The following is a 15432-nucleotide window of genomic DNA, read 5'->3' as shown; positions in this document are numbered from 1 at the left end:
TGTTTGTACCCAAGGCAGCTTAACAAAGCCATAAAGATAGTTGACAGGCTTGTCTTACCTGTCTTTGTAGGAATGTAAAAGAAATACTGTGATATTCCTGTGTTACAGGTAGGAGGCCTGAAATTCAGAGTGTACAGTTTACTAAATTCAGCTAGATAGTTGAAGGTTCAGTATTCTGTTGTCCCAAGGCTCATTATAGGTCTTCTTTGTACCTCTTTTATGAAAGATGAGTCTGGAATAGTTTGCTATTCTTCCCAGCTTACTCTACTTTGAAATAGTGCTCTCTCCCCCTGCCCCCCATTTATTGATCTTTTGTTTTTTCCTGTCTTCATTTGCTCCACGGACAGCTTTAACCATGGATCTCTTTGGGGACCTGCGGCGAATGAACAAGCGCCAGGTAAAGTAGAAGGGTGCTTATTTTTGTGTATGCTGTGAGTGTGCGTTTAGGTGGGTTTTGGTGGTGTTGCAAAATTCTGCACTTCCCAATTGGTGTGGGTTGCTGGAGGTCATTTAAGTCCTGGGTAGAATCCAGTGACTTCAAAGCTCAAATGGCTTGGGACTGTGCACCAGAATGGAGGGGGGAAAGTTCCCTCCAAGATAAAGTAATTACAAAACTTAATGGTGCAATCCTAAACAAAGGTAACCCTTCTAAGCCCAGAGTACTTAGAAGGGGGTAACTCTGTCTAGCATTGCACTGTAGCTCTTGAGAACCAGTGTGGTGTAGTGGTTAAGAGCTGTGGTTTGGAGCGGTGGAGTCTGATCTGGAGAACCAGGTTTGATTCCCCACTCTTCCACAGGAGCGGTGGATGCTAATCTGGTGAACTGGGTTTGTTTCCCCGCTTCTACACATGAAGCCAGCTGGGTTACCTTGGGCTAATCACATCTCTCTCAGCCCCACCTACCGCACAGGGTGTCTGTTGTGGGGAAGGGAAGGTGATTGTAAGCCGGTTTGATTCTTCCTTGGTAGAGAAAGTCAGCATATAAAAACCAATTATTCTTGTAATCAGTAGAAGCTGAAAATTTGCTTACTGCGCATAATGTTTCTCTTGTAGTTGTAGGAAGGTGGAAAGGTTTATGTGTGTAACTCTGCCTCTCGACCTCTGGAAATCCTTCTTAGCTCTGTGGCTTGACAGTTCCCTAAGTGTTAATGAAGCCTCTTTGCTGTCTAAAGGGCCAGAAACCTGTTTTAAAAGTAAATGAAAGCCAAGGATTGTCTTGAGTGCTGAATTTTGTGTGCATTGCTTGTACATGCCTGCTGCATTTAAGAAAAGCACACTTTGCCTTCACTGCCTCAAAACCAGATGTATAAATTGCACTTCCTTTCAAGCAAGATCTAATCTGTCAGGGAAGGAAATGGGTTGCTCCGAGCCATGCAATCACTGGAGGCCACATCATACTTGAGTGCAGCACCTGGTTTGCATATTTGACCTTTTTAGAACGTGGAAGAGGCAGAACTGTAGAACTTTTGATATATCGTTTACTGTTCAGTTTGTTTTTATTAGTTCTTTTTATTTTTTATTAGTTCTTTTTATGATATATGTTACTTATGCAACATACATTGTTTTTATACCGTACATTACTGTTCAGTTTTCTTATTTCCCTAAGTGAGGGGGTGAAAAGGCTACCTCTTGAAAATCCTGGTGTTTGGACAAAAAACAGGCTCTGAGAAGAATTTCAGTTCGTTTACTTCCAGAGTTCTGTCTTTTTTTGTTGTTTGGTCTCCCGTTGCGATTTGAATCTTAGTACAGCTGTGTACTGGAATCTTTTAAGGAAATGGTTTCTTAGATGCCCAGAGGTTCCTTGAAGGGGAAAATTGTGTCCATTGTAATTAGGATGCTAAAAAAAATTCATAATTCTAGACTTGCTCAAGAGAGACTCTTTTGGTAAGAGGAAAAAATAGTGTATTTTATTATGTTGTTATTAAAGTAAGGGAAATGGAGTGGGAAAACGTCCAGTGTTTAATTTATCTGTGGAAAATTTTCTAAAGATGCATAGTTTTATCAAATTAATAACAATGAATATATGTCATTGCCAGTACAATATTAGGCAAGCTTTGCAGATGCAAAGTTGTAATTAATGCTTTGCAGGTTGTTATCCCTGCATGTTTTAGTCATTTAGCCTGATCTCATCAGATTTCAGAAGCTAAGCAGAGTTGGCCCTGGTTAGTACTTGAATGTGAGACCACCAAGGAATACCAGGGTTGCTATGCAGAGGCAGGCAATGGCAAACCAACTCTGTTAGTCTCTTGCCTTGAAAACCCTACTGGGTCGCTACAAGTCAGCTGCGACTTGACAGCACATTACACACACAAAACCAGAAGCAGACGATTCACACAGCTCAATCCTTGGTTTAAGAACTTGGGTCAAGTGAACCTGCACAGGTTTGCTTGACTCGGTCAGAGATTACAAACTAGGCTGTGTGTGATGAAGCGGCTCAAACTTACACTTACCTTCCCATCACCTGTATTGCATCCCCCCCGTTTGGTGGTAGCATAGCAGATGTAGCATGATCTGCGCATTGGCTGGAACAGCTCCATAACCACTGCGCTGCATGTTATTTATTTATTATCTTAAATTTCCTCCCTGGCCCAAGTCAGGCGCAGAGTGGGTAAGAACATTAAAACCAGCGTACAGACACAATCATAATACATATTCCTAAAAACAAACATAAATGATCATACTAAAACAACAGATGGCACAATGGAAATAGTTACCACTGAGAAGTATCGCAGCCAGACTTTCCCCCATAGAAGATGAAGAGTTGGTTTTTATATGCCGACTTTTTCTACCACTTAAGGAAGAATCAAACCGGCTTACAATCGCCTTCCCCACAACAGACATCCTGTGAGGTAGGTGGGGCTGAGAGAGCTCTAAGAGAGCTGTGACTCGCCCAAGATCACTCAGCTGGCTTTATGTGTAGGAGTGGGGAAACCAACCCGGTTCACTGCTCCTGTGGAAGAGTGGAGAATCAAACCCTGTTCTCCAGATCAGAGTCCACCGCTCTTAACCACTACACCACACTGGCTAAGATCATGAACTTAGCTAGAACAAAGATGGGGGGAAGGTAGGGAGGCCAGCACAGATGACATCCACTACTGTCCTCAGTTGTAGACCTGTTGGAGCAACTCTGTCTTACAAGCCCTGCGGAAGTATTTAAGGTCCCGCAGGGCTCTGATGTTTTGGGAGTTCCACCAAAAAGGCCCTGGCTCTTGTCGAGGACAGCCTTTGAGATCTGTGTGGATCCATTTGCAAAACCCACAGTCTGGTTGTTGGAAAGTGCAATCCTATGCAGAATGACTCCAGGAACCTTGCACAGGATTGCACTGTCAAGTAGCTCAAAGAGTTCACATCTGGATGTCTCCCACATGTACATGGTCCATCACAGGTCAAACGCCACACCTTAGAGCTTCCCCTCCCTCTGGTTCATTGGAACAGGCTCATGCATTCAGTTACATGTTGTCAAGCAAAATACCTCCACTTGTGAACTGACCCAAGCACATAGAACACTTCAGAATAAAGTAGTTTTATCAAGTTCAGTATTGTCTGCTCTGACTGGGGGTGGCTCTCTGGGGTCGGACTGTGGAAAGCCTTTCCCAGACTTTCAACTGGAGATGCCAGGGATTGAACCTGGGACCTTCTGCAGGCCAAGCAGACACTCAACCACTGTGCTGCGGCTTTACGAAGAATTGCAACGCATGACAAAAGCTTGATACTCAGAGACTTTTGAGTGCATGGACTTTCTTGGCCTGCTCCCCGGTGCACAGTTTCAGTCTTGTAACTGGCTGACAGGAAGAAAGTTGATTCCTTTGAAATGTGGCGTTGGAAGAGAGTTTTAAGGATACCATGGACCTCCAAAAAGACAAAGAAGTGGGTTCTAGATCAAGTCATGCCTGAACTCTTCCTAGAAGCTAAAATGACTAAACTGAGGCTTATCATACCTTGGTCACATTAAGACAAGAGCCACTGGAAAAGACAGTAATAAGAACATAAGAAAAGCCATGCTGGATCAGACCAGGGCCCATCAAGTCCAGCAGTCTGTTCACACAGAGGCCAACCAGATGCCTCTAGGAAGTCCACAAACAAGACGACTGCAGCAGCATTGTCCTGTCTGTGTTCCAAAGCACCTAATATATTCGGCATGCTCCTCTGATCCTGGAGAGAATAGGTATGCATCATGACTAGTATACATTTTGACTAGTAGCCATGAATAGCCCTCTCCTCCATGAACATGTCAACTCTCCTCTTAAAGCCTTTCAAGTCGGCAGCCATCACCACATCCTGGGGCAGGGAGTTCCACAGTTTAACTATGTGTTTCGTGAAGAAATACTTCCTTCTATCAGTTTTGAATCTCTCACCCTCCAGCTTCAACAGATGACCCCGCTTTCTAGCATTATGAGAGAAGGAGAAAAGCTTCTCCCTGTCCACTCCAAACCATGCATAGTTTTATAGACCTCTATCTAATGCCAGGAAAAGTGGAAGGCAGCAGGAAAAGAAGAAGACCCAACAGGAGATGGATGGACTCAGTAAAGGAAGCCATGGCCCTCAGTTTGCAGGACCTAACGATTGGACATTTTGGAGGTCATTCATTCATTCATAGGGTCGCCATGAGTCGGAAGTAACTTGATAGCACATAACACACACACCCCTAGCCAAATTATATAAGATTTCTTATGAAACCAAAGGGGGTCTGTGTACCTTTTCTTTTTGAAAGACGGTATCTGGCTTCAAAGAACCCTGAAAAATAGGACAGCCTGAAGCTTTGGGCATTGCACAGTCACCCTTTGCAGGCAGAGGCGCCGACCGTCCTATTTTTCCTGCCTGCTGAGCCACTTTGTTCCCCTCCGCAGGGGGTCTGTCCGGCGTGCCCCGCTTCTCCACGATCCACAGTTGATTGTTCTGCTTTGTAAATCTCCATCCCGCTGCTTCTCTCATTATAAAGACACGGCACCCTGGGAAGATTCATGGTGCTGGGGGAAAAAGAGCTTTAGAATATGAAGTTTCTCAAATATTCACATCTCCAAATTCAGGGGGCCGTTCCGGTGTCTCTCTTGCCTCCAACTAATCATTTGAGTTTGCATCGCTCGGTTCTCCCCAGACCAGACAATAACATCCATTTAAAGGAAAAATAGTTCTCCCCATATGCATCTCTCTCCCCCCACCCTCTTTTACAGTTGAAGTTATATTAAATGTAGATCTGGGTTAGTAACTTGCAGGGGGGTTGCGTGTGTGCAGTAGGGGGCAGCTGAGATTAGCAGTGGCAGGGGCCTCCCTCAATCCAGAAATGTTTTGTTATCCCAAACGGTTTGTCTCCCAGTGGGTGGGCTGCAGTGGTCCCACTTAGAGCGAATGTCAGTGTGAGTGGAGAGAAATATTTTTAGATTATTTATTTATTATTTGTGTTTATATCCCACCCTCATTCCCGGCAAGCCGGGCTCAGAGCGGGTCACAACGTAATGATAAAAACGTCAGTTAAAACATAGGTCTTAAAACAAACTTTAAAACTCATATATCATATTACAATGAAGCAAGATGGCATTCCAACTCTAATTCACTGGACAGGACAGGTCAAATTGTTGCTCCCTGAGCGAAAAGCTCTCTGGGGGGTGTACCAGGAGATTATTTGGGATATAACTTCAGAAAATGGGTACCCTGGGCTTCTGGGTGGGGGGAGCCCGCATTTTATTTTTAATCAACCGATTGCACTCACTGCACCGTTTTCATTTTCTTGCAGCTCTATTACCAGGTCTTAAATTTTGCCATGATTGTGTCCTCGGCTCTCATGATCTGGAAGGGCCTCATCGTGATCACGGGGAGCGAGAGCCCCATTGTTGTCGTGCTGAGGTATGTCTTTGACGAAATCCTTGGCCAATTTGGGCCCAGTCCTTATCCTGAATATAGTTGCCAACCTCCAGGTGGGGCCTGGAGAGTTCCCCATGATTACAGCTGATATCCAGACAATAGATATCAGTTCCCCTGGAGAAAACAGCTGCTTTGGAGGGTAGTCTTTATGGTATCGTGCCCTGCCGAAGAAGAAGAGCTGGTTTTTATACCCTGCATTTCTCTAACAAGTCTCAAAACGGCTTACAATCACCTTCCCTTCCCCTCCCCACAAGACACCTTGTGAGGTAGGTGGGGCTGAGAGAGTTCTGAGAGAGCTGTGACTGGCCCAAGGTCACCCAGCTGGCTTCATGTGGAGGAGTGGGAAATCGAACCCAGTTCTCCAGATCAGAGTCCTCCGCTCCTGTGGAGGGGTGGGGAATCGAACCCGGTTGTCCAGATTAGAGTCCGCCGATCTTAACCACTACACCACACTGAGGTCCTTCCCCTCCCCAAACCCCATCCTTCCCAGGCTCCACCTCCCCAAATCTCCAGGTATTTCCCAACCCAGAACTGGCAACCGTAATCCTGAAGCAATGAAAGGAGCTCACGGGTTGAGAAGGCAGAAGGATCTTCTTACGGTCAGTTTGACATAGTCCTCTTTGCTTTCAGTGATACAGTGATTGAGGTGGCATGGATAGGACTTGGGGCTGTAATGGTCAGGCTTTTCCCAGCTTCCTGGTCTGTTTGCCACCCACAAAATGCCCAGATACCCTAAGAAGAATCTCACAAAGTGGTTGCAAATGTGAGCTTTTCTCTGCGAGAGCCAGAGTGGTAACATGGTTAGAGTGTTGGACTAGGATCTGGGAGACCCAGCTTTGAATCCCCACATTGCCATGGAAGTTTGCTGGGTGACTTTGGGCCAGTCACACTTTCAGGCCTAACCTGAAGGAGAACCAGCGTGGTGTAGTGGTTAAGAGCTGTGGTTTGGAGCCATGAAGTCTGAACTGGAGAACCGGATTTGATTCCCCACTCCTCCACATGAGCGGCGGAGGCTGATCTGGTGAACTGGATTTGTTTCCCCACTACTACACACGAAGCCAGCTGGGAGACCTTGGGCTACTCACAGCTCTCTCAGTTCCACCTACCTCACAGGGTGTCTGTTGTGGGGAGGGGAAGGGAAGGCAATTGTAAGCCGGTTTGTTTCTGCCTTAAGTGGTAGAGAAAGTCGGCATATAAAAACCAACTCTTCTTCTAACCTACCTCGTAGGGTTGTTGTGAGGATAAAATGAAGGAGAGGCGAATGACGCAAGCTGCTTTGGGGGGAAAAGGCAGGATATAAATGAAATAAATAAAGAAATACGTGTACATCCAGTGAAGTGGGGGAGCTGTGGCCAAATTTGGCTCCTTGGTATATGCATCGCTGGTGACCCTGATTGAGCACAAAGGTGGGATATAAAGACTAAAATTAAATAAATTGTGTCGTTAAATGTACATGTTCGTTGTCAGCACAGCTTATGCCGGGGTTCCCAAGCTTTTTGAGTCTGTGGGCACCTTTGGAATTCTGACATAGTGTGGTGGGCGCAGCCACAAAAGGGCTGCCGCAGGAGGTGGAGCCAGACACAGAATCATTGCTGCAGCTTAACTTCAGTAACACAGTGCAGATCCTCGTGCTGTGGTGGCAGCTGCTGCCAAAGCAACATAATTTAAAAAATCTGCACAGCCAATCCGCAGCCTTGCTGGGCAAAAGCCACACCTGGCCCCACCCACTTCCTAAAAATACTTGGTGAGCACCAGGAAAGGTGTCTGCGGATGCCACGGCGACCTTGGGCACTACGTTGAGGACCCCTGGCTTATGCTTTTAGATAGAGGTTTTTGGTGTATCATAGCATTCTTAAAGCTCATTTCCACCTGGAGTCTTTTATTTATAAACCCACTTGTATTTACTTCAGGGCAGGTAACCATGAAATCAGCATATTAAATTGAATAAAATAGTATAATTGCTAATTTAAAAAAACCCTTTATTATAAAAAATTAAAGATACTGATATGAAAGATGTTCCTTTATTACTGGAGTCTTCCTCTGGGGCAAGGACTCTGCTGGAAGAAGTTTCCTTGTGTGTGAAGGAAGCAGCACTGATACCGAGATCAACTCTTTGGACTCAGGCAAAAGGAAACTATCATAGATAAAAACTATAAATATGCAAGCTGGACTATAATAATATTTTGCTCAAGCCTCAGCAAAAAACTAAATAAATGTATAATAGTCTTCTGGCGCTCCGGGTAGTAAAAGTGATGCATGCCGATTGCTATTTTTAAGGATTTCGTGCTGTGCTGCAGTACTAGACGCACCAAATAAAGCTTAAATGGTCGGTAATCTTTCTTACTAGGAAATTTTTATTATTTCCAAGGAACTCAGGGCAGGGTACAGATTATTTTTTATCCTAACAACAGTCACACGAAGTAGGTCAGGCTGACAGACAGCCATTGGTCCAGGGTCCACCGTTGAGTTCCATGGCTGAGTGGCTATTTGAACCTCAGTACAAGCCCAGCTGGGAGCCCCGTGCTGCAGAGTGGTAAGCTGCAGTACTGCAGTCCAAGCTCTGCTCACGACCTGAGTTCGATCCCAACGGAAGCCGCTTTCAGGTAGCCGGCTCAAGGTTGACTCAGCCATCCATCCTTCCAAGGTCAGTAAAACGAGGACCCAGCTTGCTGGGGGTAAAGGGAAGATGACTGGGGAAGGCACTGGCAAACCACCCCGTAAACAAAGTTTGTCTAGTAAACATCGGGATGTGACGTCACCTCATGGGTCAGGAATGACCCGGTGCTTGCACAGGGGACCTTTACCTTTTACTTGCCTAGTGTCTTTTAACTGGAGATGTTGGGGATTGAACCTGGTACCTTCTGCATGTCATGCAGGTGCTCTAACACTGAGCCACAGCCCCTCTTCAGTTGCCTATAACTTATTTATTTTTCTGCGGTATCAATAGCAGGAAAAGTACTTTATTGGTAAGCATTTTAAGTACATTGGGGGAGGGGATCCCTGCCCCGTAATGCAGATTGTGTAATCTGGTTCGTGCCTTGCTTCGTTACAGTGGCAGTATGGAACCTGCTTTTCACAGGGGAGACCTCTTGTTCTTAACAAACTTCCGAGATGACCCCATCAGAGCCGGAGAAATCGTTGTTTTTAAAGTGGAAGGCAGAGACATCCCGATCGTGCACAGAGTAATCAAGGTTCACGAAAAGTAATGGCGCACACACCCAAATTAAGCATTTTGCAGTGTGGGAGATATTGCTTGGCCCTTAATTGTAGGATGTTAAAGGGAACGAATATCTTGCAGTGGAAGAAAACCTGAAGGCAAAGTCTGAAAAAACAAGCCCTGTTTCTTCCTAGGGCATGTTTCTGCTTTAGCTGGGCTTCCCGATGGCTCTCTGGCCTGTCCCAACTTCAGTATCTTGCTCAAAGGATTAATGTCTGGTTTTAAACTTTGGGCCAGTTCTGTCTGCTTTCTGTTGCATCCGGAATTCCTTTAATTGATGTAGCTTTTCCCTGACAGCTGAGATTCTATTATTAAGTAGCTTCTTCTTTTTAACTGTGTGCCAGGGACTCTCCGCCTGGTCTAGAAGCAGCAGAATTCCTCTTAATCGGACAGGTATCTTCTGTTTTGACTGCAGTAGAATAACAACAGGGTACGGAAGATGTACAGTGGGTTTTCTAAAAAATCTGTCAGTAAGAGTCACACAAAGCATGCTTTGATATTTATTGAAACTCAGGAAGGGCAGCTTGTACATGTCGGTATCTAATCTTGCAATTTGTGTTCTGCAAACATTTGGTGCGTGACTTTCAACAAAAGTGCTAATGAATTTGCCATCCTGTTGGCTTGCAGAGAAAACGGCAACATCAAATTTCTGACCAAGGGCGACAATAATGAAGTTGATGATAGAGGCTTGTACAAAGAAGGCCAGAACTGGCTCGAAAAGAAAGACGTTGTAGGAAGAGCGCGAGGGTAAGAAATCCTCCTGTCTGTGCTTTGCTGTCTCTGTAATGAAGGAAAAACTGTAATTTTTAAGTAGGGGTATGAGAGACCATTTTATTTCCCCTGCCAGAATCACGGGTGTCCTTGGAAAATTCATTCTTCAAGAACTTTGACTAGAATCATTTGGGTTGCCATACAATTTCTTGCTTTAGTGGTAGAACCCAGATGCTTTTGAACATCTGTACTTTGTTCAGAGTTGGACTGCATCATGGGTTATGTAGTTGCTGTATAAATTCTTGAATAGTTCTTCCCATATTTGTAATCCGTCTTGAGTCCCAGTGAACAAGGCGGACAATAACTGTAGCTGCTAATAATTACTATAATTCTTATGTGGGATTATTTTGCACAAAATCAATTCTGTTTTTTCAACAGGGATCATGAAGGTTTCCCTGCTTGGCCTGCCTAACGTAGTTGCCTAGCATTGGCTTTGTTCCTTTATTATAGCAATTTCAACCTTCAGATTCTCAAGCTCTGTAGCCATGAAAATCTGTTGTTTTTTTAAAGTGATATTTTAGGGAAAATATGGGAGACATTCAAAGGTGCCCTGAGAATTTCCCACTGGCGACAATGTTGCCAATCTAGATTTCTGGTATAGACACTACTTTAAGCTGGTTCATGGTTGTCTTGACTTCTTTCAATCAGGTTTTTGCCTTACGTTGGAATGGTTACCATAATCATGAATGACTATCCAAAATTCAAGGTAAGGAAAGAGTACGTTTCATTTGTTTCGACATCCAATATCCCGTTTCTTCCAGACAACTGAAGGCAGCATATGTAAACGTTCCCAGCCATTCTGCCCTCTGGCCACTGACCACACCCAGACCTGCTCAGGTCCAGCAAAATTGTTGCCTTGCGTGCCACCTGACCATGTTCTGGGTGCAATTATTTGTTCAACAAAAATATGGTTCACTGCAAAATGAGTTTGAATTGGCATGCTATAAAAAGGCAGAGATCGGAATGGAGATTGTACTTGGCAGAGTCAACACGATGGTTGAGCTTCACCACTTCTGTAAGCTCTCTTAGGAGGCTGCTCCAGGTTCTGAGATAATATAATTTTGAACAGTAGAAGAAGAGGAGTTGGTTTTTATATGCCGACTTTCTCTGCCACTTAAGGGAGAATCAAACCGGCTTACAATCACCTTCTCTTCCCCTCCCCACAACAGACACCCTGTGAGGTAGGTGAGGCTGAGAGAGAATGACTTGCCCAAGGTCACCCAGCTGGCTTCGTGTGTAGGCGTGGAGAAACAAATCCAGTTCACTAGATTAGCCTCCGCTGCTCATGTGGAGGAGTGGGGAATGAAACCCGGTTCTCCAGATCAGACTCCACCGCTCCAAACCACTGTTCTTAACCACTACACCACACTGGCTCTCCCAGTGTGCACCCAGTAATCCGTTGGGTGCAATCCGTTGGCTGCTTACCTTGCTTTCACATCATGGAACATAAGAACGGCCCTGCTGGATCAGACCAAGGCCCATCAAGTCCAGCAGTCTGTTCACACAGTGGCCAACCAGGTGCCTCTAGGAAGCCACAAACAAGACAACTGCAGCAGCATTGTCCTGCCTGTGTTCCACAGCACCTAATATAATAGGCACGCTCCTCTGATCCTGGAGAGAATAGGTATGCATCATGACTAGTATCCATTTTTTACTAATAGCCACGAATAGTCCTCTCTTCCATGAACATGTCCACTCCCCTCTTAAAGCCTTCCAAGTTGTCAGCCCTCACCATATCCTGGGGCAGGGAGTTCCGCAATTTAACTATGCGTTGTGTGAAAAAATACTTCCTTTTATCTGTTTTGAATCTGTCACCCTCCAGCTTCAACAGATGACCCCGTGTTCTAGTATTATGGGAGAGGGAGAAAAACTTCTCCCTGTCCACTCTTTCCAAACCATGCATAATTTTATAGACCTCCATCATGTCACCTCTTAGCCGCCTTCTTTCCGAGCTAAAAAGCCCTTAACCGCTCCCCATCGGACAGTTGCTCTAGTCCCCTAATTATTATGGTTGCTCATTTCTGCACCTTCTCAAGCTCTGTAATATCCTTTTTTAGGTGTGGTGACCAGAACTGTACACAGTATTCCAAGTGTGGTCTCACCATAGATTTGTATGAGGGCAGTACGATATGTACAGTACGATATGTATCAGCAGTTTTATTCTCTATTCCTCGTCTAATTATGGCCAGCATGGACTTTGCCTTTTTTACAGCAGCCGCACACTGGGTTGGCATCTTCATTGAGCTACCCACTACCCCCCCAAAATCCCTTTCTTGGTCTGTCGCTGTCAGCACAGATCCCATCAGTGTATATGTGAAGTTGGGATTTTGAATGGGGAGCGCAAGGTCATGAATATGTTTTTCAGCAGCCCATATGGGCTCACCACCCCTCAAGAGGTGGTGAGCTCTCCTTCCCTGGAGGTTTTTAAGCAGAGGCTAGATGGCCATCTGACAGCAGTGCTGATCTATGATCTTAGGCAGATCATGAGAGGGAGGGCACCGTGGCCATCTTCTGGGCATGGAGTAGGGGTCAGTAGGGGTGTGGTGGGGAGGTAGTTGTGAATTTCTTGCATTGTGCAGGAGGTTGAACTAGATTACCCTGGTAGTCCCTCCCAACTCTATGATTCGATACCGTCGGTGGTGCTGGTGCTTTAGAAGTCTCTGGTAGATTGCACTCAGCGCGCAAAATCCTAACAATTAGTTGATCGACCGGTATTCAAGGGAATGTTTGTTTTTTTGCAAAAGTTGCACCCAGTTCGTATTTCTCAACTGGGCAGGAATTACCTTGTTGAAGATGAGCAAAATTGACAACGGCGTCATATCCTGTTGTTAACAATGAGCCTGTGGCTTTCCAGCTGTGTTTTCTTTTAACCTTTTGTCCCTGAAAGCTCATTAGCAATTCCTCAATGAGAAGGTCAGCAATGGAAGATGAACTGTCGAAAAGGCAATCCCATGTTAAATGCTCATTCTAGAATATGATCTTGGTTCATAGAGAGCTATGCTCAGCAGGCTAGACTGTCTCGTCACAGGTTGTGCCCCAGAATCCCCTGCAGCACACAGCCGTTCCATAGTCGATGCCCTTGACTGCTCTATGGCAGGTGGGAAAATTCCTCAGAGGGTCGGAAGTTCTGCAAAATGAGATGTTTCTCTGCCTTGGTTTCAGCAGTGCAAGTTGGGCGCCAGCATTTTAAGAGTTACCTCACGAAGGGCAGGCTTCCAGAAATCCAACGATTAGCTAAGGCTTGTGCAGCAGAACGCCCCAGAGAAAACTATTCACGTTATCACCTTTTCATATAGGCTTTGTTCTTCATTTTTGCTCAACACAATTCTTAGTACAGAACAAGGTTGCTGTAGGCAGCGTCAAAACATCCCTGGTTCTGCAGAAGAGCACCTGGAGGTATAATTTTCTTCATTCTTCAATCGTGTGCATCCTTGGATGTTCTGAGGTTTCAATTTTAATAGCTGTCAGGACAAACCCAGAATCAAAATGTTAGATCTCTTGAGCAAGAGAGAGTGTGTTTACTTGTATAAACCGCACGCGCTCCAATCCAGGGCCCAGAATGCTTTGCAGCGCTTGCAGGGAGCTCCTGCAGTTAAAGGCTCTCCAGTTCACTTCGGATGAGAGCGGGGCTCCGCGTACACAAAAATATTGTGCATCCTGAGCATCCTTTCAGGTTGTTACAGAGGGTAGCCGTGTTGGTCTGCAATAGAAGAGTTAGATTTGAGTCCAGGGGTACCTTAGAGACCTACAAAATTTTCAAGGTCTAGGCTTTCGAGAGTCAAAGCTCCCGTTGTCAAATGGTAGCATTTAGCAATTTTTGGCAGTACTCCACTTTCTTTCATTAGATGTTAAAACATTAATTTATGAAAATATGCAATTTGAAACACGGGTGGATTCCTACCCCTGTCTAATCACTCCACTGAGCAAAGTTTATTGATTTTGTAATTTATGTATTAAAATATTTATACCCCATGTTTCCTTTTGGCTCAAGTTTGAAGCCTTCCTACAATCTAAGGAGTCGTCCTCCAACTTAAGTGGCTCTTCCACTGGGGGAAGGCTACTCGGAGGATGGTCAGATCCACCCCATTGTGCAGTTGCCAAGATTCGATATGAAAAAAGAGACATATATACAGTAATAATCTGTACATTTACTTCACAGTATGCTCTCCTGGCTGTAATGGGCGCATATGTACTACTGAAAAGAGAATCATAAAAGAACACGGAATTGCCTTGCACGACCCGGAACACGGATCTACAAAGATATACTAATATATTTGAAATGTCTCAGTTTCTGTATATAATACTCTGTGGTGTGCAAATGGTATTGTCTTGTCAGAATGAATTGTCCTGTTCATGCCGCCGTCCTACAAAAGTCCAGTTGGTTTCATCGGGAATGAGACTGCAGCTTCCAAAAATTACAGCGACGTTAATATGTTTCTTTAACAATGTTGTTTCGGTTTCTTCATGTGTTGGTCACTCCATTGCCATTAACCCAGAACAATGCAAAATGTGGGGTGTGGGGTGGAGGAGATCTGTAACGTGATCATGTGGGCTTCGTTGGAAGGGTTGATTGGAAGGTGCTGTAATATCCAGTGAGTGAAGTAGATCTGCTGTATATGTGCATGATTAAGGATGATATCTAAAATAGCTGCAGATAAAAAGATGACCAAAGGGGACCTGCTCACTCAGTTGTTCTTCCTCTCCCGCCGGGTCTCACTCTAATCAAGGTGGTCCTCCTTTGGTGAGCCACATGCAAATCCTCTCTTGTGAATGAGTTCATACCAAGCATTTGGGGGTTTTGTAAATAGGCTTGCTATGTGTAGGTTGCAAGGCGAACCGTTCTACAAGAGCGGCATTATTGAATCGGGCTTTCAGTGCGGAGGCCAGCTTTCTGAGATGAGATCCTTGCGCTACCTTGAGTGAAACTGAAAGATTCCGTCATTAGAGGTACCGACCCATTCACACAACAGCCCGCACAAATGATCGGCCTAGCGTGGTGGAGTTCTCTTATCCCTGGGTTGTGTATGTCATGCTGTCAAATTGTCAGGGATGATGGTAAAAAATGATATTGTCGAAGGCTTTCACGGTCAGAGTTCATTGGTTCTTGTAGGTTATCCAGGCTGTGTAACCGTGGTCTTGGTATTTTCTTTCCTGATGTTTCGCCAGCAGCTGTGGCAGGCATCTTCAGAGGAGTAACACTGAAGGAGAGTGAAGCTCAGAGACACTGTCCTTCAGTGTTACTCCTCTGAAGATGCCTGCCACAGCTGCTGGCGAAACGTCAGGAAAGAAAATACCAAGACCACGGTTACACAGCCCGGATAACCTACAAGAACCAGTAAAAAATGATGATCGTATGTATCCATCTAGAATCACTCCCCTATTTCTGGGAACACCTTGTGTGGTTTAGTTAATGCGTGCATCTAGCACCGAAGCATCCCCTGAGCTCTGGAAACCATTCACCTGCATCGATTGGGAAGTTGTAGTTGCTTCTATGGTTGCGATTTATGTTTGGCTGAACTCCCGGGAGTAAAAGGCTGTTCTTTAACGGCCCATTCACAAACCCAGAAATAGGTGTTCGGAGTTATT

At 45.1% G+C, this 15432-nt stretch overlaps 1 protein-coding gene across 1 annotated transcript; it reads left to right on the top strand.

The window, feature by feature from the left end:
- Positions 1–352: 352 nt before the first annotated feature.
- On the top strand, positions 353–14210 carry SEC11C (SEC11 homolog C, signal peptidase complex subunit). Its single transcript, XM_056848513.1, has 6 exons — positions 353–397; positions 5731–5840; positions 8911–9060; positions 9703–9822; positions 10495–10552; positions 14006–14210. The coding sequence occupies exons 1-6, from the start codon at positions 356–358 to the stop codon at positions 14057–14059; spliced, it is 534 nt and encodes a 177-aa protein (XP_056704491.1). The 5' UTR covers positions 353–355; the 3' UTR covers positions 14060–14210.
- The last annotated feature ends 1222 nt before the right edge of the window (positions 14211–15432 follow it).

The sequence above is a fragment of the Euleptes europaea genome, chromosome 4, assembly GCF_029931775.1.
Source record: "Euleptes europaea isolate rEulEur1 chromosome 4, rEulEur1.hap1, whole genome shotgun sequence".
NCBI lineage: Eukaryota > Metazoa > Chordata > Lepidosauria > Squamata > Sphaerodactylidae > Euleptes > Euleptes europaea.
Note: the sequence above shows the minus strand (reverse complement) of the source record. Positions and strands in the feature narration are given on the sequence as shown.